The sequence below is a fragment of the Crocodylus siamensis genome, chromosome 2 (genome assembly GCF_052110815.1).
Source record: "Crocodylus siamensis isolate JL-2025a chromosome 2, ASM5211081v1, whole genome shotgun sequence".
NCBI lineage: Eukaryota > Metazoa > Chordata > Crocodylia > Crocodylidae > Crocodylus > Crocodylus siamensis.
This window is the reverse complement of record NC_143396.1, coordinates 169,213,376-169,233,966: the sequence shown is the minus strand read 5'-3', so window position 1 is coordinate 169,233,966 and position 20,591 is coordinate 169,213,376. Positions and strand designations below refer to the sequence as shown.

The following is a 20,591-nucleotide window of genomic DNA, read 5'->3' as shown; positions in this document are numbered from 1 at the left end:
TCTGGTCAAGAGCTTTTCTTCCAAGCAGTGGACATGGGGGACCTGGGGTGAGAGTTGTGCATGCCTTGCTGCTGCTGCTCCTGATAACAGCACCCGTTGTCCTGTCTGGGGCAGCCTGCTTGGCACTGAACAGTTGGGCCTGTGCGTCTCCTGGCATGGCAAACCCTGAAAGTGGTAGGGCAGGGAAATGGCAAGGGCCAGACTGCCCAGCTGGTGCTTGGAACAGGCTAGGAACAGCCCGCCCCAACAGGGCACCATCAGAGCTGGGGCTGCCACCCCCACGAGCTGGTTAATGGAGAGGGGCATAGTAGGAGTTATCTGGTGGATTCCTCTGCAGTGCTGGCAGATCAGAGGCCATGCTATGTGGGCCCTTCCTGTGGACAGGAAACTCCTAGCATCCCCTTCCACTTAGCCTGCAGGTGGAGACTAAATGTGTCTCGTTCCTCCCCTCACCCCTCTTCTGCCCCGCCTGTCCCAGTGGCTCTTTTCTTCCACACACCATGAGGCAAGAGATGGAGCCACCAATATGGTACCATTTGGGGCCAGGGTAATTGAGCACCACAGGACTTGGCAGATGTGCCCTGACTTCCTGCCCATGCGGCACTGAAAAAGAATGGGCGGGGAGCATTTTCCAGCAATGGGGGTGCAGCTGTGGTTTGCGCCTTTCTGTCAGGCTCAGGCAGGGGCTGCTGCGTGGGAAGCAGGAAGTCAGTGGTCACAGCTAGCGAGGTGACACGGTAGCAAAGCACGGCAGGAAATGGTGCTGCAGAGTGCGCAGAGCCAGGGAGTGCTTGCCGGGGGGAAAGTTGGGTGTGTGAACCCTTGCACTGGTGTGCTGGAAGGGGACCATTTCCCCTTTGGGGCTGACAGAGAGGTGGCAGGGGCTAAGCTCTAAGCCCTTCTGCCTGTGCAAGGGGGAAGGAGGACAGATAGGAACTGAGCCTGTAATAAAATCTACTGGTATCAGGCTCCCATGCAAGCTGGGTGAGTGCCCAACCAGGGCAGGGGTGGGTGTGTGGGGGCACCCCAGACATACACATGAGGGAGCATGTGAGAAGGGCAGGGCAGCTCTTCAACCCACCTTCCTACAATTCCCAGTCAGGCTGCAGCAACCTCCCAGTAGATTGTGTCCCTGGAGGCAGAGGGTGGGTGCAGTTGCCCAGGCGGCCCCAGGCCTCTATACCATGGCAGCCCTGCAGTCACTGCAATTGCCATCTTGAGTGTGTCCTTCCCCCCGCCTTGCTCCAAGTCCTTGTGAGCTTACAAACCCCTCAGGCAGCCATGTGCCAATTCCATTGTAGGTAATTATGTGGGCAGGTCTCAGCCTTGGCACCAGAAGGGCCAAGCAGCCAAGCAGTGGGGCACTGGGGCCTGGTGAGCCCAGCTTCCTAGGGCTGGGGGTGTGAGAGGAAGATACTCCCATAGCTCTTGCCCCTGGGGCAAATCCAAGTTCTTCCCCCCCTCACACCCATCCACAGTAGCCCACTATGCACAATGACTCTGTGCCTCTGAGCAACTTGCAGAAGGTGTCCCCCAGGGGGCTGCACAGACTGTGGCAGCTGCGCTCCGGCACTGGCAGGAAACACCTGCATGTGCACTGCCTCCCCACTCCCCGCCTTGCATGCACGTCTCACTTGCAGCCAGTTGGAGCAGAAGCCCCTGTGCTGCGAGGAGCTGCGATCTGCCCTGGGCATTTCCTCACAATGGTGAGAGACCTGAGGTGCCAGAGAAGGGAGGGGAACCCCGGGAGTGGTGGAGCTGGCAGGAGGGGGTGTGGATGAGAAGCAGGCTCCCCTGCGGCGGAAGGACAGCAGGTCACTTTTTTCTGGGGTGCCAGGCTGAGCCAGGTATGCTGGGGGAGGAGGGGGTGCAGGAGGCACCAGTGGCGCAGGAGTCTTAGCCATGTCTCTTGCACATGGCGCCAGTCCGCCAGCACTTGGTTTCCAGCATGGCTGATGTGGGCAGTTCCCTTACCCCAAAGGTGCTCCTGACAGGGCTGGGGGACACCCTCCCACTTCATTCTTCATTGGGCAGGTTCTGGAAGAGGCAGGGGTACAGGGTGGGGCCCCCAGCTCTCCCCCACACCTGGCCACTCCCAAAATGTCTGCACATCCCAACTCGGGGAAGATGCCGTAGGGGCCTGGGCTGGAGTTGAACCTCTGGTGGGAGGACTACAGGGAAGAGTTACCCCCATCATAACAGGCTGATCTTCGGTGTGTGGTGACCTGGTTGGTGCAGGGGCGCATCCCACTGCTTTCCCCATCCCCAAACGGCAGAGGGATCTGCTCTGTAGATAGGAGCTACCTCCCATTCCACCCGCTCCCTGTATTCAAGCACCAGTGAACCCACAGGTGCAGAGCCACGGGAAATCCATTCCCTCCCCCCCCCCACCTGCCAAAAGCAAGGTCCCCGCTGCCACACATGGCTCTCACCCTGTCTCCTCCCTTCCATGGCTGCCTTGTGCCCTCCATACCACACCCTCTTTGACTGCCTCCCCCAACATATCCCCGCTGTTTGGTTTCAGCCACTTCCACCCCTTCATTACACCCATCTTCACCTTAACTCTGGCCCTGCCCACTCCCAGAGGGGGATGCTTGGGAGAGGATTAAGGGAACAGGAAGAGACTTGGACAGGACAGGAAGAGTGCTTCATGGTTTGAGTTGAGCACTGTCCTGGCGCTGAATAGAACTAACAAGAGTCGGTGATGGAGAAGGGGGTCAGCTCTGCTGGGGGATCTGAGCCCCTTCTCCCATGGGTGGCATAAGGAGAGGCAGGTGCCTGGGATGGAGCAGGATTCTCATCAGCACTGTGGGCTGTCTCAGGAAGGCGCATTGTCACACTATGGGCACTGGCAACAGGGCAGAAGCGTGAATGCCAGGCTTGGGTGGGAATTGTGCCAGGGGCAGAGTGCTGAGCATGGCTGGGGCTGAAGTTCTGAACCCCCGAATTCACAGGAGTGGGTGTGAACTCAGGCCAGGCCAGTGGCTACACATAGATAAGGCACTGGACTTTGGCCTGCAGGCACTCAGGCGAGGGGACAGCCTGCACTGGCCAGATTGGAGGAGACCTTACAGGGATGCAGCTACCCCAAGACTACGTCCTGGCTGTGCCTTAGCTTCTTGGCAACAGTCTACTGAGCCACAGTCCACCCTGTGGTCCCATCTCACCCCCATTTTGCCCCCCACTGGCTCTGATCACCCCAGGGGCCCAGTGGGAGAGAGATGGATTGGACTTGCTGCCAGAAGCCCCCTATCCTCAGTCAAAGTGGATGCCCCCACCCAGGACAGGGCAGGGAGGGGGAGAGGACTGCAGCAAAGGCCAGTTCCCCTGAGACATAGCCCACAGCCCTCCACCATTCCAGCCCTGGGGTCTCCCCCAGCTCTGCCAGTGCCCTTTGCTGACATCTGCTTGGACTGTAACATGGAGCTGAAGCAGAAGCTGGTTCCCAGGTAGGAGGTGGCATCACAGACAAGGCTGGTGGGAACCAGAGACAGCCTGGCACTTCCTGGTTTGAACTGGGGATGCTTTAATGGAATCACGAAGCCCCTTTGCCCATGTGTAGGGGTCAGCCTTGCTTTCATTCTCTTTCACTCCACTGCTAATGGGTACACCTCCTGCCCCATCATCTATCCAGGGCAGTGTGGAGCCAGCTACATCTTGCTAGGTGAGAGAGGAATCTTTTTACCAAACAAACCCACTGCAACACAGGCTGCGAGTGACCTGCCCTGCCCTCTCCATAAGACTCAAAGTCATCTACCTCCCCCTGGAAGCCACCCCTAATGAGTGCACTAAACCTCTCTTGCAGAGAGAAAGCTTTCCAGGGGAATGTAGGATCCCATAGCTCAGCACCAAGCAACACCAGCATCCAGTGGCAGGCCCCAGCCCTGAGAGGATGTAGTCCCCCAGGGTACAGACTGCAATGCTTAGTTTCTTACAGCTCGGGGCTCTAGCTGGCTGCTTACACCAGAGTTCGGACTTACCACTCAGCCTCCTGCTTTAGCTACCAGCACAGAGGCACAGGGGTTTGGACGAGTCTCTGCTGGGCCCTGCTGTTGTTGCAGAGCTGCCTCTTACACTTTTGGGGCTGGTGATAGCAACGGCAGCTGACCACAGCTTCCTGTCAGCTAGCCCAGAAGGCGGCAGAAACCCGCGCCCACGGGTGCTGCGAGCCAGGCATGACAGGTATGAGCTCATGGCCCATGCTTGCTGCTACCCAGTAGTGCAAACAAGTGACACCACACCACAGTCTTAGTCCCTGAGAACAGCAGACTTCAGAACTGTCATTGGCCCAAGAGCAGGTGCAGGCGCTATGAAGAAGCTCAACAGAAACAGCCCCTTCCACTGTATGACATAGGGCTTTGCAACTAGGGAAAACCCAAGACCCAAGCATAACCCATACCTCTCCCCTGATGGCCCCCTGCTCTACCAGCTCTGGACTTCTCCTGTCCCTCCCCCCACCCAACTCTGATGCTGCTCACATGCACAAGCCTGCACTGAGCTTGCATGCTGATAAACCACTCTGCTCTCTCTGCAGCCTTTAGCTAAGGAGTTTAGCCTGCACTGTCAATTCAGGCTCAGTTCAGAGCAGCCAAGACACCAGTTCTGAGCCACAGCCACCTGCAGCAGCTGTCAGCACAGAACAGTTTAGGGGAGACACTCAAGGACAAAGTTAGCAAGAGGAAGATTCTTTCTGCTGACAGGCCAAGCCAAGGATGTTTTCTGGCTGGGATAAAACACCAGGGACCTACAGGGGCTGGAAATTAATTCTAAACAGCCCAATGCCTGTGTTTGGCTACTGTAAGGAGCTGGTGACATGCTGGGGTTACTCCATCCATATGCTCGCTCAACCTGCCTGCAGTTTAACTGCAATGCAACAGGAACAGCAGTTCCTACACCCTTTAGCAGCCAGGCGGGACATGCATGCATTACTTCTGCCACCTGTAGGTGGATCTGTGCCTGGTGCTCTCAGGCCCTGGGGAAAGGTACAGCATGGAAAGTCCCAGGCCAGGAAGGCAAAGACCGCTTGCTTAAGGTGTGTGTGTGCGTGCGTGTGTGTGTGCGTGCGTGTGTGTGTGCGTGCGTCAGAGGGAGAGGGGGTGTACAAGGCTGGGAAAGTTGCCAGCAGGTGCTAAGGAAGGGAAGGGAAGGGAAGGGAAAGGGGTGGGGTGGCCCTTGGCACAGTGCCCAAGAAGTACAAGGCTCTGGGCACATCTCTGCCAATTGGCACCTAACCCTACTCCCATTTCCACCTTGCAGGGGCTGCGGCCATGGGGAGCGTTGCTCCTGCTGCTGCCAGGCACTGTGCTAGGCTCCAGCCAGAGTGGGGATAAGGACTCCATCACTGTGGTCCTCTTGGTCCTCTTCCTACTGCTACTGCTCCTGGTGCTGGCCCTGGCCTGGCACAAGCTGAGCAAGGACTCGGATGGCAGGTACCACCCCAAGCGCCTCTGCCAACCCCACCGGGCACTGGCAGCACTGAGGGCATGCTGGCAAGTATTGCGAGGGAGGTCTTCCTCCATGAAAAGCTGGCAGGAGGAGTGTGATGATGATGATGAAGATGAGGAGGAAGAGGAAGAGAAAGAGGAAGAACAGAAGCTGTGTGACGTGGAGGAAGGCAAAGGAAGACAGGAGCAGCACAGCCAGGAGGAACAGGATGAGATGGAGGAGGAGGAGGAAGAAGATGACAAGGATGTGGATAGCATCCCAGCATTTCTTGAGACCACCAAAGGATCACAGGAGGCCATATGTGCCATGGAGGGGGGTAGCGCTGAAGCCCTGCTCAGCAACCTGCACTCCTTCTCCGGCACAGCCACCTGGGAGGACAGCCCTGGGGAGGGGGCCAAAAACCAACACGTCACTGCCCTCTAGGGGCAGCTGAGGAAAGGACATGCATGAACTCTTCTGGGGGATCCAGGGGTGCTTCTCCGGAGCACTAGAAGTCCGTCCCCACCCCACAACGCTGTCAGCTCTACAAGTCTCTAACAGACTGCACCCCCCCACTCCTCCCTCCAGAGACTCCTTGCTCCCTGCGTCCCCCAAAAGTGTAGCTTGCTCCGCTCCTTTCAGTGCCAGGGAACCCTACCCCCTGCCCTGACTGGCACTGCCTGCAGTCTGTGCGGAGAAAAGTGGTGCAGTCTGGTGGGATACTGAGGCGGGGGGAGGGGGGAGAGGGCAAGGATCTCCACACTAGGTGGGATTGGCTGTACAGGCAATGCGGCTCTGTTGTAGGCACTAATAAATGGGTGACACTGCCCACAGTATGGCAGCCTCCGCCCCTTCATCTGTATGGGAAGAAGAGGTGTCAAGGGGTGGAGTTAAAAGGAGGTGGAGAAGCCTGAGTACCCACGCCTTGGTAAGGGAAAGGAACAGGGACCCTGGCCCTGCTGTCACCTCCCTATCCCAAAGAAAGGTGGGAGCACAGCATGAGCACAGAAAGGACCTCCTCCAACAACTCACACGCAAGACCTAGTATTGACAGTGACCCACAACCCACACCCCTGAAATGAAGGGTGGGCCAGACTCCAGCCTGATCCAGTCTTTAATTGGCACAGATACAGCAGCAGCGGCAACAGCAGCAAGGGCCCTGCTACCACACTCAGGGGGCTTGCCAGCCCCAATAGACATTTCCCCCATCCCCCAGCCAGGGCACCCTCCCCACCCAGGGGCAGGCACAATGCAGCCGCCCCTCAAATGCCGAGCACCGTTTAGCACAGGACTGCAAGAGACCTCCCAGGTCAGAGCCTAGTACCCATCCTGCCTTACCCCTACCCCTGCACACACATGCCCACACACCCTTGCTTGCATACAACTCCCCCCCCCACACACACACACAAAGCTCACTCATGCCTACACACACAAAGCTCACACTCACACTTCATGCAGCTTCCTACCACCAGTCCCCTTCCCACCCACGTCAGCCCGTCTCCCCAGAACACAACCATGATTTGCAGCAATAAAAACTGAGCACCAAGTGAAGGGTTATGAGCCCCAAGGCAAAGGTCACAGGCCAGTGGCTGATGGGGAGGAGGGCATCCAGGGCATGTGCCCAACCCCAAATGCACCCACCCCACCTGCCCAAAGCTGGGCCCCCCCAGGGCCAGAGAAGCACAGCACTGCAAGCATCTCCTTCCAAGTCCATCTGGGCTGGGGGCCCCAGTGCCCCACGAGCCCCACCCAGTTCCCGAGGGTCACACACACCCCTCACGAGTCACCGATGGGTCAGGCACCTGCATGGGGAACCACCCCTACAGGGCCCCTTGTGCCAGCCCACGCTGAGCCTCCTGCCCAGGCAGGAATGCTGCTTCCTCCCTCCCCCACAGCTACCTCGGCACCCGGCCCCGGCCCCCCTTCTGTTTCTTGGCACCTGCCGGGGTCTTGATGGGCAGGGGCGCTGTGCCCTCTGGGGGGGGCGGAGGCAGTGTGGACCCCAGCTCCATAGGCTCCATGGTGGGGCTGGGCTTGAAGGCCTCGAAGGGAGAGAACTTCACAGGGCTGAAAGGAAGGAGGAAATAAGACTCCAGGAGGCCAAGAAGAGATGGACCCCACACTACTCAACCAATAAGATCCCCTCTGCCCCAGCTCACACATGGGCACTGGACTTAGTGCCCCTACCCCATTCCCCACTACTAAGTCTGCTACTCCTGGCTCCCTGCTCTGGGGTTGGATGGGAGCTGGTGCCTCCTACAAGGCAAGATGTGCTTGAAGACAGAGTGTGGCCATGACCTCAGAGGCCATACCTTACAGGCGTCCTGGGACTGCTGTTGAGGCGGCGAGGGGAGCGCACCTTGGGTTGGAAGGAGAAGCCCTCCTTAATGCTCTCCAGCACCGACGGGGCCACATAGGTGAATCCCTGCAGGGAGACAGAACCCTGGGTCAAGGAGACAACTCAGTCACTCCGCCACCCATACCACCTCTGCTGAGGAGGTAGGGCTGGGTAGTGTAAGTCCCTTCTCTTCCCCCGGTATCACAATGCCCCTGCTGAGGAAGGTGGGGCTGAGCAGTGTAAGCTCCACCCACTCCCACGATGTCACAGCACTGGATGTCTTGGGCAAAGGTGACTCCTTCAGCCCTCTTTTCCCAGCCTGTCCCAGTCTCTGGGGCAGACCCTACCAGGAAGGCCTGGTTGGCACTCTCGCTGATGGAGGCATCGTCAGGGCTGTCCACGGGAGTCTGGCGAGTGAACCGGGTGTCGAACTGGCTGACGTCATCATCCGATTGCTGTGGCGGGGGAAGGGAGGAGGGTCAGTGGCAGATAGGAGGGTGGCCTGGTACTAGCCCCAGCCAGAAACCCTGCCCTCCCCTTCCAGGGTCTCCACGCTGGACTCTTGTGCCTTGCACTGCTTCCCCAGACAGTTGGATCCCATCCCCTATCCCGACTTCTCCCTGACCATGGGGATGGGAACTTCAGTACCAACTGGGGCACATCCACTTTGCCTGCTGTCCTGGATGTCTGGCTCCCTTTCTTTGTCACCCTCGGCCCCTGGCGCTGCAAGGCCTCGCTATGGACAAGAACCCTGCCCTGCCCTGCCCAGCACTGCCCTGATGTCAGGGATTCCAGCTCCTCTGCTGAACTCAGCCTGCTGGGCTCAGACTTGGCAGGTGCCCTGGGGGCAGTGCAATGACTCTGTCTTGCCCCCTGGAGTGCAGGACTGTAATCAGGCAAGGCCCACTTCAGCCATGCACTGACCCTGTACTGGCAGTGAGTAAGGGAGCAAGGCAAGGGAGTAGGGCAGTACCAGGCAGGGCTTGAAGGGTGGGTCCAGCTTCCGTGCCAGCAGGTCATCCCAATTGACGTGACGGAAGAATGGCTGTTTCTGCAGGGACAGAGGCACAGGCAGGAGGTCAGAGGGAGCATTGAGCTTAGCAGCCCCCAATCCGAGTGGTGGAGAGGTACCAAGCACCCTCCCCAGGGCTCCTCATGCAGACGTCTGGTGGGGTGAAGCTCCCTGTCCTCTGCTCAAACACACACCCCATTCCAGGTGTGGGGAGGCTGCCTGCTGGGCCCCAAATTTGCATCACAGCCCCGAGCAAGAAATGGACCTCTTTGGGAAGCTGCATGCCATGCTTGCACCCTTACTCCAGAGGACACCCCCCACCTCTGTCTACCTGCACATCAGCCGCATCGCCTGCCCCTCCCCCGATTCTTTGGCCGGGGTTTCTCTTGAGGAACTAGAAGAGATGGAGAATAAATGAGAGCATGGTGCAAGTGGATCCCAACTCCCTCTCCTTCGTCCCCTCCACATACAGCTGTTTGTGGTCATAGCCATTTTGGTGCGACGCCCCCCACAAACCCCCAAAGATTAGCTTGGCTCTGTTTCAAGCAGGCTGCTGGGCTGGGGTCAGCCATTTCAAGGCCAGAAGCACCAGATTGAGGGTCACGAGAGCAATCTGGGCACCACTACTGGGGGCGGGGGCACAAGTGGTACCTTTTTGAGCAGGTCACGGGCGTCAGGAGTCAAGTAGGGCGGCAGAACCAGCTTGCCCTTGAGGATCTTGTCAATGGTTTTCTTTCGGTTCTCTGCAGTAAAGGGCGGCTGCAAAGGAAGTGTGGACAGGGCTGAGCGCACATGGGAGGGGGCCCACCAGAGATGCAGGGGCGAAGAGGGACAAATGAGGGTCCAGGTCAGGTCAGGGACAGGGCTCAGCTCAGCACTGGGACAAGGGCACTGGAGGGGGCTTAAAATAAAAGCCTGGGTGGAGGGCACAGAATGAAGCAGGGGGAGTCAGGGGGCTGCATGGGGTGACATGGGAGGACTGTAGCAAAGGGTGGTGGGGCACCATGCCAGGCTGGGCCAAGGCACCTTCACGCTGTTAGTGTGCTCCCACCCACACAGCTTGGTGTGTCCATTTCCCCCACCGGCCATGCCCCCGCCCCCGGTAACAGCACGAGCAGGACTTGCCGATCCAGTGAGCATGTCATACATCAAGGCCCCAAGGCTCCACCAATCCACAGCACAGTTATGCCCGCTCCGCACCAGGATCTCTGGAGCCCTAGGGATGGGCAAATGCACCCTAAGCCACTGACCCACTAAGGGTGGGGACAGGGGCAGATCTCTGGGAGGAGGCTGCAGGGGAAGCACGGGGTTTGGGGCAGGGCTCACTGTCACCTACATGTATTCAATGGTGCCACAGAAAGTATGGGTGACAGCTCCATCATGGATGGACTCCTTGCACAGCCCAAAGTCTGTCAATTTGATGTGCCCTTTAGGAGAGGAGAAAAGAGCTCAAACATCAGACCCTGCAACGCTGGGCATTTTCTGGTGAAACTCAGGCCTAGGCACGTTCTCCCCCCGTGCACGGAGCTGTACCTTGGCTATTCAACATGATATTCTCTGGCTTGAGGTCCCGGTAGATTATGCCGTTGGAGTGGAGGTGGCCCAGGGCCAGCGTGATCTCACTCAGGTAGAAGCTAGGGCATACATGTGTAGAAGGTGTTAATATGGGCCCTGCAGCGGGGAGGTGCTGCAGGGAGGGAACAGTTCCTGCCACTGCCAGCAGGGGGTGCCTGTAGACATTGCCCAAGCCTGCATACTGCGGTTTTACCTACAAGTGCAGGGGGTGGTGCCAACCCCTTGGACAACCCCTGGTGGCTGATTCCAACCCTCAGCTGTCTTCTCCGGGATGCTGTGCTCAATACCAGCACCCAGGTGGCTTCAAAGGCCCATTCCCCACAGGATGCTTGCACAATACAATCATATTGTGTGCCAAGTCTGACAGAGGACATGGGCCAAGGGCAGAGCAGCCACCTGGCTGAAGAGGGAGCTGGGGGGATGTTTTCCAAATGAGAGTTACAGCACAGCTGACAAGAGCTCCTGGCTACTCCAGCCCCAGCCTCTCCCACCAGGGGAACAATGTGCAGAGTGGGGCAGGAGCAAGGGCTGTGAGGGAGAGCCTAGCTACCCCAGCCCCAGACTTCCCCTCAGACTGCAGTGCCTTTCACTGACCACGCTGTGTCCTCCAGGAAGATGCCCTCCCGTTCCAGCTGCATGAAGAGTTCTCCGCCTGCAAACACACACAGGAGGAGAGACAGAGCAAAGTGCATGAACCTTACAGATGCATCCCAGCTCCTGCCCTACACATCCCACCTCCAGAGTGGACACAGAGGCAAGCTGGGACCAGCTCTTTCTGGATCCCAAGCCATTAATTGCCTTGGGGAGCACCAGGCTCCAATGGGGCACCAACATACTGCTCAGACCTACCCTCACCCCTGGCCCTAGCCCCACCCTACATACCACTCAGGCACTCCAGGATGAGGTAGAGCTTGCCGCCTGTCTGGAAGGCATAGATCAGGTCCACGATAAAGGGGTGCTTGATGGCCTCTAGGATGTTCCTCTCGGCCTTGGTGTGAGCCGTGTCCTTGGCATTGCAGGCAATCTTAGCCTGGAGAGACAGTCACACAAAGAGCAGCTTTAGGAAGCCAGTGCGGGGCGCTCGTGAGTTCAGTGACAGCAGGGCAAAGGTCGGCAACATAGTTACCTTCTTCAAGACCTTCATGGCAAAGATTCTCCCTGCATTTGTGCCCTGCACTTTCCGCACCTGGAAGACCTGCCGGGAAACAGAGGCCATGAGGGCACGCACAGCATGGGCAGGCATGGAGCTCCATCCCCTGCCAGCGTCAGGTGGGCCACTCCCGACTACTCCCCCTGCACACATAAGCACCACACAGTGCTTGCACCGTGTTTCATGGGAGGTCTAATTTGCGGGCAAGGGGCCTGGCTCCCATTCTGCTCTGTGAGCTTAACTCCCCAGCTGGACTACATCTCCCGTGCTGCACTGTGGCCACAGGACTGCCAAGAATAATGCAGCACCTCCCCCTGGCCCAGAGGCTGCCTCATGGGAGCTGCAGTCCAGCTGAAAGGCTGGGTCCACAGAAGAGAATGGGGGGCCCAAGGGACCTGGACTCCAATTCCCACACGGCATTGAGGCAGCTCTTAACCCAACAGTCTGATTAGTGTGCATGCTGGACAAGATGCCCACCCCAATGCAGCACCCCAGAACAGCCCCTGGTAAGGGTCCCAGCGCTCTGCCCTGAAGCCGTAGGGCCTCTCCCGCCCCCTTGGTGTCTTTCACAGTAACATCTTACTGGAAGGTGTGGGAGAAAAAAGCAGAAGTGAAACACGGTCCCTTCTCAGTGCCCTTCCCCACCTGCAGGGGAAAGAAATGGAGTAGGAGGCAGGTGTGCTTGAGGGATGGAGCGCCCTCCCCATCCCCCCCGGCCACACGCTAGCATTGTGCCATCGCCCCTACCTTGCCATAGCCGCCTTTGCCCAGGACACGCAGGAGCTCAAAGCAGTGGGGGCCGATGCGCTCAGGACCATTGTTGACACTGCTCTCCGAGATCTCAATCTCTTCATAGTGCCCCACAGGCCTGGGGGGGACGAGACAGCTCTTAGCAGGGGCAGACGGGAGGGGAGTCACAGGGAGCTGGGGTGGGGGGCAGGCACGGAGAGAGGGCAGCAGACGGGGGGACGGCTGGGAAAAGGGGCCAGCTCTAGGTCCTTGGGTGCCGCCAAGGCGCTGGCTCCTCCCCGCGCCGGGGAAGAAGAGCAAGGTGAGAAAAGGGCCGCCCTGTCCCCTGCGCGACTTACTCCAGGCCATTGCCCCGCAGCTCCAAGTCCATCTCCTAGGAGAGAGGAGAAGGAAAATTAGCCTGGCCCCTGCCCCAGCGCCGCGGGGCCCCAGACCTGGCACCACCAAGGTCAAGGCTGGGCTGGCAGCCCGGTGCTCCGGCTCCTGCAGGGCTGGCAGGGTGGGTGCAGCCGGGGTGCCCCCGACTCACCGCGCCCAGCTCCGGCTCCTCCCCCTCACTGCCCTCCTCCGTCTCCAGGTCGATGTCGAACACCCCGGCCATGGCGGCGGCCCCGGGACCCCCCCGCCGCGTCACCGCCGCGCGCCGCCGGGACCCCCCCCAACCTCCCCGTGCGTGACGTCACCCGCCGGGAAACAAGGGCAGAGCAGGGGCTGCTGGGAGGTGTAGTCCGAGCGCTTGTGGGCGGGCAGGGCGCCGCGGCGCCTGCTGGAAAATGTAGGCTGAGCGCTTGTGTGAAGGGGCCTGGGCAAGCGTCGGGGCACAGCCGCCGGCGGACAGGAGCGTTGCTGGGCCTGGCTTGTGCAGGCGTCTGCCAGGTTGGGGCAGGAGGGCAGGGCGGCCTTGTGGTCCGCCGTCGCCGGGTCTTTGTGCCCCTCGTGCTCTCTCCTGCATGTGTCAGGGTGTTTGCATTGGGTGTGGGCTGGGGCGTGCCAGTGCTCCTTCTCGGACCCAACCCGGAGGTTCCTGGCCAGGGGGCCTTGCCCCTCCCCTCAGGTTCAGACCGATCGGCATATTTGGGATCGGGAAGGCTCTTGCCCCACGGCCAGACTGGTGTGGACTGGGGGGGCGGGCAGGGTTCTGCTTTCCTGTGTAGCAGGAGGTCTTCCCCCCTGCTTGGTATCTCTTGAGCCAATACTGACATTTCATAGAAACGGAGCACTGGCTGCTGTGGTTCCCCTGCTTCACCTGGGGCAGGTTCGGGTGTTAGGTCTGTGTTGTGTCCGGGTTGACAGGAGTCACATGTAGCGTTCAGATAGAAGTTGCATGGGATGATTTGCACAGGGTTAGCCTGGATCAGGCAGAGGGTTGGAGGTCCCTTCCAGCCCTCCCTCTCCATGATCCTGTGATTTCCCTCCTGCAGTGTGTCCAGCACCTGGTCAGGTAGACTCGCGCCTCCAGCACCAGAACTTGGGCCTGGGTTTTTCACCAGGGCACAAGCACAGCCAGACTTTCACAAAGCCACAGACACATGGGAGCATGCAGGCGAATGAGTGACACATAGCCCACAGGACTGCTGGGCCTTTGACAGGGGAGGCTGTGCACCTCCCCTCCCCCACTCCAGGAGCCCTCCTCCAGCTGCACGCTTCCCCTGTGTTCATGCCTTCCCAGCCAGCAAATTTAGGGGCAGCTCCTCTCGCCCAGCATGCCACCAGACAGGTTCTTCCCCTCAGCTCTGAATGGACCAAAGGAGCTAGTCCGGGCACTCAGCAGGGATACAGCATGTACAGAAATGTTCTGGCCCTGGGGGGGGCCACTTCTCTGTGGCTGACACCCAGAAGCTGGGTAAGGGTCTTTGTGGATCATTGTTGGGCCCATAGGGTCTGTTGGCTTGTTCTGCTCCTGCCCCCGTTCCCCACACGCTCGTTCTCTCCCTGATCTTTAATCTGACCCGGCCCTTCCTCTGCTGCCCTGCCCAGTGCCTGTAATCGGATCTCAGAGCTCAACTGATACATGAAACTGGGGCTGCCTGGCAAGAACAGCTGCTGTCCTCAGGAGGCCTGTTCACATGTGTTCATGTGGGGTGGGGTGGGGGTGGGGGCAAGGGGCAAGTATATAGGCCCCTGCCAAGATGTGGATTGGGGGGTGGCTAACAGGCTCCAATCTGAGAGAGCAGCACCTCCCCTGGGGGGGAACAGAAGTGGGGTAAAATCCTTCATCCCGCCCAGTGCTAGAGCCAGCATCTAGGATCCCACCTTCAGCCAATGCCCTTGCAGCTGATTAACCCCAGGGGCTTATGGTTAGTGGGGAGGGGATGAGGGTTAGAACAGAAGCACTGGTCCAAATTTGTTGGAAATCACCTGGGGTCAGTGCAGTCTGGGGGTGGAGGGTGGTGGGGGCTAATGAGGCCTCTGGGTCTGGGGCAGTATGGCAGGAAGGAGAGGTACCAGGCTGAAAGGGGCTGATTTCTTTTCTTTTTTTTATTTCATTTCCAGGGCCAAATCAGTTCTGAATTAAGTTCCAAATTATGACTGATCAGAGCTCAATTGTTCAAGACTGTGGTGCTCTCACCGGCAAGTATCCTAACCCCCAGACTCATCCTCAGTCTGGTGCTTCAGATACTCCCAAATCCATGGCAGGCATCCTATGTGCAATCCCCAAGCCCAGAGGCTTTGGAATTCATATGCCCCCTAGTCTCACTTGCCTCTCACCAAAATGCCAAAGGAGCAAGCTAAAGGAAAGGCCACAAGCATCCCCCATTGCCATAAATTGCGTAGCTGACATCCTCTCATTTGGAGGCATTTGTAGATTCTCACAAGGTTCAGCTTGCCTGCAGTGCAGGAGACAGGTCTTGACCCTCTAACTATACTTGAGTCCATTCAAGGCCGAGAAGATGGTATGTCCCCTGTCAGGCTGGAAGGGCCTGCGAGACTGGTTCACCTAAGCGCTCCCTCTTTTACCTACCCCGCCCTGCCTGCCCCAGCACTGGTTCTCCCCAGAGCAAGTGCAGCAGCTGGATGTCTAGGTTCCATGCTTGGGGGAAGGAGAAGCACGGGCCTAAGCCCAGTTCTCCCCACAGCTCCCAGCTGGTCCCAAAGGCAGATGTCATGCCTGAAATGTCACTGCTCCTGGGCAGTCAGCTCGACTGAAGACCTGAGTCATAAAGAGGGCAGAGGACTGAGAAGGGGAGGGGGATGGAAATGCCAGGGGTGACAAGGTGTCTGAGAGGGGGCAGAGATATACCCAGCAGGAGACAGGTTGCAGAAAAAGTCAAGGAGATGCCTTGGTGTGGCTGCCAGTTTCTGCATTGATGTGTGTGTGCTATATATGTAAATTATTTGCAAACTCTTTTGCATAACATAGCTTGTTTGCATACTAGCTTCCACTCTGTGAGATTTTTGGCATTTATGCATTGCTGTCATTGAGTCTCTGGCCTACACCGAACCTCACAGGAGCAATGGCCCTGCCCTGGAGAGGTTGAGGTCAGCTTGAGCCAACTCCTAGAAGTGCCTGGCAGAGGAAAACAGCTGAACAGTGGCTTGGTGCTCTCCTTGCGCCTGTCTGAACCACCCTATACTATGACTGAGTCTTGGGTAGTCACAAGGACCCGTAACATTGTTTCCTTCTTCCATGGCACATCAGCAGAATTTGCTCCATGGGACCCTAAACCTACAGCTCAGAACTCAGCCTCAAGCTCCAAGGGAATAGTAGTTGTAATCCTGCGTGTGGCCTGGCCCCTCCACCAGCACAGCACAGCAGACACATGCCTACTTCACTATTTGATTGCTGCTGGCTGGCTGTAGGTTATTGTGCCACCAGCATGTGGAGTTGTGCCTATGGCTGTGGGAGCAGAGTGGTCTCCAGTGAACACAGATGGGCTAGCTGGGTCCCTCCACTCACCAGAGCCATTCTGAAGACCAATATGGCTGAGCCTCAGTTCCCGCAGGTTAGCAGGCTGCGTTTCCCTCACCTGATGTGATGTGCAGTACACTGTCTCCAAACTGAGAAAAGGACAGCAAGTTCCTTCAACACTCAGGCCAGGGCAAGGGGTGAGGGTATGCCTTCCACTGGGGGGGGAGAAAAAAAAGGGAAAGGGGAACAAAGTCTTACTTGCCACAGCACTCCATACAATAATGGCAAATGCTACTGTTGCCACTGCTGCTATATCAATGTTGGCAAGGTTGGCAGCAGCCCTATAGCGTGAGTTCCCTGGGAGCTGCCTCTGATACCCTATTCACTCTCCCTTCCCCACCCCATACTGTTGGGGGCAGGACTGTCTGTGCACAGGTCTGCAAATACACAGTGCAAACTGTGCAACAGGTTTTTAGTGTGTTTTTATCTGCCAAGTGAACCACAAAGGCTGCTTGGCAGAGTGTTGGAGGTAAAGTTATATATATAACTTCTCGGCCTTTTGACTAAGATCAAGTGTTATATTTTTTTATATATATATATTTTTTTTTAAAAAATATTTATTTATTTATTTTGCAAGGTGCTAGGTGCAGGGTTGTACGTGCCTGCCTCCTATGGTAGGGCAGTGCAGGACTGTCCCTGCCATAGCAAAGATTCCTGGGGGGCCAGGCGGGGAGGGGGCATCCCATCCTGCTTTCCTCCCCACTTCCCCAGTTATGCCACCAGTGGGAGGCCTAATTCCTAACAAGACCTGGGAAATGTATTAAGATATTAACAGCAGAAGAGCTGGGATCTGCTTCAGAACATTTAAGGGACCAGGATATCACCTTGCCTACCCGATATATAACTCAAGCCATATCAGTCCCCACAAGTATGGAGCAGGGAGATGGGAGCTAATTCATCTTCCAAAGAGGTATCCACTGTTAGGACTCCAGGCTGTGAGACAGGGACCCACCCTGTCCAGCCAGCTAAGGTTATAGGGGAGCCCATTCACCTTCCATACTGTTTTGCCAGCCATGTGGACATGTGTGAGGCAGCTGCCATATGCACGGCTGGCATGAATGACACATGTGGCAGGTAAGCCCATGCAGGGCACTCCTCACCCCCCAGCACTAACCCAGGACCCAGTGGGACCTGAGTTTCCTGACCTGGAGGATACCTAGCTGCCTCCCAGACTACCACATCAACCTCTATAAGGGGGAGGTGATTTGCTTCTTAAATCAACCCAGGGGTTAGCAGCCAATAACAGATACCCTCCAATGGTGCTTTGCCATTGAACAATAAGAACTCCTGACACTACCTCCTTCCAACCAATGGAATCAAAGGTTGCAAATAAATGAGGTAGGAAAGGTGAGGTTTGGCTGAGCTCACGCTTGCACTAATGCCATGGATTATTGACTGAGCTGTAATTAAAACTGGAGGCCCACATATGACCATCATTGATAAGATAAAAGTGTCCTACTTACAAACTACTGAGGCAGGACCCAACTGTTTATTTTAAGCTCAGCACAAGACAGAAGTGGTCATCATCACCACTGTACTCCAGCTGCCTTTATCCCCAGGTAGTTCCTGGTACTAAGTGGGCTTCAGGGCCCAGCTGGAGAAAGAAGCCCACCACCCTCATCTGGGATCAACCCTAGGTCCTTCTTGTTTTTAGTTAGTAAGCCTAGTGACTGAGCTACACAGCTCTGGACTAACATTGATAGCATTGGTTAATTAATGGGGTGAAGGTAGCCCATGTTTTGGATTCCAATACAGTCCCACCCTGTGGAGTACTGAGACCAGCCATTCCTCCCTAAAGCAGCTCAAAAACTTGAGAACCCTACACAGGAGCCATTTTCAGCTCTCAGAGCAAGCACTCCCTTGGACCTGGTCCTGTCTGTGCACCACTGTGGTTGGAAGATTCATCAGATGATTTTATTCTGTTCCTCCACCCCAGGCACAAGCCAGGTGAACTCATCCCAGTGGCAGCCACCAGGTGGCATGGTTATATAGTCTTCCCAGTTTCTTCTTTCAGGGCCTGTCTACACTGGGGCACACAAGAAAATTAATCTGAATTAACTTCCAGGTGGATGGATTGCATTAAAACCCTGTGTGGACCTTCTTACACAGAATAAAAGTGGCCTCCATTTGCTCAAGTTCATTTCCATTCTAGAGCAAATTGAACTAAATCGAACAAAAGCTACTTTAATTCTGTCCACACAGGGATTTAATGTAGTTTAAAGCCAGACCTTTAAGTAATTCAGATTAACATTTCCTGAGGTTCCTGTGCAGATAAAAACCTATATAAGGTTCTCTGTACACTTAGTGTGAGAGTGCGTTTTCTATGTTAGGCAAGGCATGCTGGGTTGCTAGCTTTGAGTTATATAAATGTTTGATGGGCAGGGAAGGCAGCAGGACAGTTTGTTCTCTGCCCTGCATCAGTGCTGGAAAGAGCATTACTTCCTCGGAGCTGTGCATTAGTGCTGGGCTGAGATCCCTGGAAGACAGTCTGTTTGCATGCCTTCTGTGCTGTTTGTAACCATCTCTGTGCCATGAGCAGTATGTGTTAATAAGCAAATTAGGCTTAACATATGCTCATGTTGCCAACTTCTTCACCACTGGAAAATTCACCTGAAAGGTGATACTGGTATTTGCTTCCATTAGGCAGGGAACAGGCTGGGCAGGGAGGGCGGGCCACTGAGGCCAGCGGTAGACCATCAGTCTGAAGGATATGACACACATATATAGAAAACAGATGAAGTTCTTTAGCGGAGGATTTGGGGCAGAGAGAGGTTGAGGGACCATTAATGTTGGAATTAACATGAGCAATGGCCTAGAGGAGAATATGCCCTGTGCTGAGTCAACACCCCCTGTAGTCAGTGACTCCTAGTACTGCCTGGGGGCCAGCTTTGACTCAGTACTCCAACTCCATGCATTCAAAAATCTTGAGATGTTCTAATATAATTGCGCAAGGGTAGTACTTACCTTTCTGTAGTGTGAGACAGCTGAGCTCACAGGTGGGTAAGAATCATTTCATCCCCCTCTCCCAGCCAGATCTCAATTATCCCCACTGCCCCCCATTATCCCTCCAGGCAATGCAAAGTCCTGACCAGCATGGGCAACCCTAATGCAGACAGGTTGCTGATGCATTGAGTCTCATACTCATTAAACTTGCTCCAGCTGGGACTTCCAGGCAACCACTGAGTGCTGAGAGCCCAGAAAATGCAAATAGGGTTGCAGGAATGAGCTGGGTCCCATCCCCCACTGACCAGCCTTCCCTGCAGAGCTGGCTCAGCCCAGCTCTACTGGAAGGTCCAGGGCCTGTCTGCAGCATAGTGCTCTGGAGGAAAGATGGCCTTAAGAGACAAATGTGCCCTCAGCCTACAGGTGGGGTGACTGGCCTAAAGCCACAGTGGCTGACAACTCCCTGCTTCTGCCCTAGCCCTGCAGGTAGGTAAAAGGTTTAGGGCCTCCAGTTCTTCCCCAGCGGGTGGGGCAGGGGCTGAGAACCACTTCCCCTATAACTGACCTGCTCTTGCGGGGCAACTTCATGTCATATTACACAAATGCATACATGCTTTGGGCTTACTTGTAAGAGCCACCCCACTTACCAGCCCCTTGAGTGAATGGCCTCAGGGGGCCAGGTTCAGAGGGACTGCCCCAGGGAGGCACGAAGGGCATCCCAAGAGCATCTGGCAAAGCTTGAGTAGTTACATGGTATTTAGGAGGAATGGGGCCAGCAGAAGAGTTGAGCATCCATGGGACAAGGGCTGTGCTGCCTGGGAGACTGAGTAGGCCTCCAAGCCGAGAAAACCCCATGGGCAGGAGGATCAGCTCAGCCAATTCTCCTGGGTATAACACAGATACTGGAGGGAGAGGGGCAGAAGGGCATTGTCAGGGGCAGTGGCTCACAGGGTGGTCAGCTAGCCAAAGGATGTAAGGGGAAGAGACACTCTGGGTTGGACCAGCCTGGACAGGAGCAGGAAGACACATCTAGGCTAGATGGGACTGGCAAGCTGCTGTGGTCTGGACAGCAAATCCTCTCCTGCACCAGATCTGAGCCCCAGAACCCTCTAGGCCAGGGGTGGGCAAAATGCGGCCTGCGGGCCAGAAGTGGCCCACCAGGCCTTTCTGTCTGGCCCACGGGGCCCCTACAAAATTTAGAAAATAAATATTTATCTGCTCCTGGCTGCCTGCAATGTGGCACTCAATGACTTGCCAACACTCAGTAAGCAGCCCTCTGCCCAAAATAATCGCCCGCCTCTGCTCTACGCCCTGGCTTAGTCTCCTGTGCCTCTGTCCAGAAAGGGTCTGAAGGAGCCAGTGAGCCTCCAAACCAAGTCTTCAGGTAGGGGAGCTGCATGGGCTAGGGAGGGACTGGAGGGGCACAGGGACCAGTTCTTTGTGCTCAAGGTGCAGCAGATGAGCTGGGAGACCCTGGCAGGCAACCCTG

At 56.6% G+C, this 20,591-nt stretch overlaps 2 protein-coding genes and 1 pseudogene across 4 annotated transcripts; 2 read left to right on the top strand and 1 right to left on the bottom strand.

Moving 5' to 3' along the window:
- Positions 1-142: 142 nt before the first annotated feature.
- On the top strand, positions 143-6,512 carry PTPRCAP (protein tyrosine phosphatase receptor type C associated protein). Its single transcript, XM_090032202.1, has 2 exons — positions 143-1,706; positions 5,257-6,512. The coding sequence occupies exons 1-2, from the start codon at positions 1,488-1,490 to the stop codon at positions 5,866-5,868; spliced, it is 831 nt and encodes a 276-aa protein (XP_089888328.1). The 5' UTR covers positions 143-1,487; the 3' UTR covers positions 5,869-6,512.
- Positions 6,513-6,692: 180 nt separating this feature from the next.
- On the bottom strand, positions 6,693-12,900 carry RPS6KB2 (ribosomal protein S6 kinase B2). Of its 3 annotated transcripts, XM_090032199.1 has the most exons (15): positions 12,779-12,898; positions 12,588-12,622; positions 12,247-12,367; positions 11,476-11,544; positions 11,232-11,379; positions 10,944-11,001; positions 10,308-10,408; positions 10,111-10,201; positions 9,900-9,990; positions 9,426-9,533; positions 9,106-9,168; positions 8,736-8,813; positions 8,110-8,217; positions 7,737-7,849; positions 6,708-7,491 (listed from the first exon to the last, which is right to left on the bottom strand). In XM_090032199.1, the coding sequence occupies exons 1-15, from the start codon at positions 12,848-12,850 to the stop codon at positions 7,320-7,322; spliced, it is 1,428 nt and encodes a 475-aa protein (XP_089888325.1). In that variant the 5' UTR covers positions 12,851-12,898; the 3' UTR covers positions 6,708-7,319. The 3 variants fall into 3 exon arrangements, with proteins under 3 accessions (XP_089888326.1, XP_089888325.1, XP_089888327.1); XM_090032200.1 differs by lacking the exon at positions 9,106-9,168 and having other exon boundaries at positions 6,693-7,491; positions 12,779-12,900; XM_090032201.1 differs by lacking the exons at positions 12,588-12,622; positions 12,779-12,898 and adding an exon at positions 12,083-12,144 and having other exon boundaries at positions 6,709-7,491; positions 12,247-12,319.
- A 3,742-nt stretch (positions 12,901-16,642) lies between these two features.
- Positions 16,643-16,812, top strand: LOC149871232 (U2 spliceosomal RNA; annotated as a pseudogene).
- Positions 16,813-20,591: the final 3,779 nt, after the last annotated feature.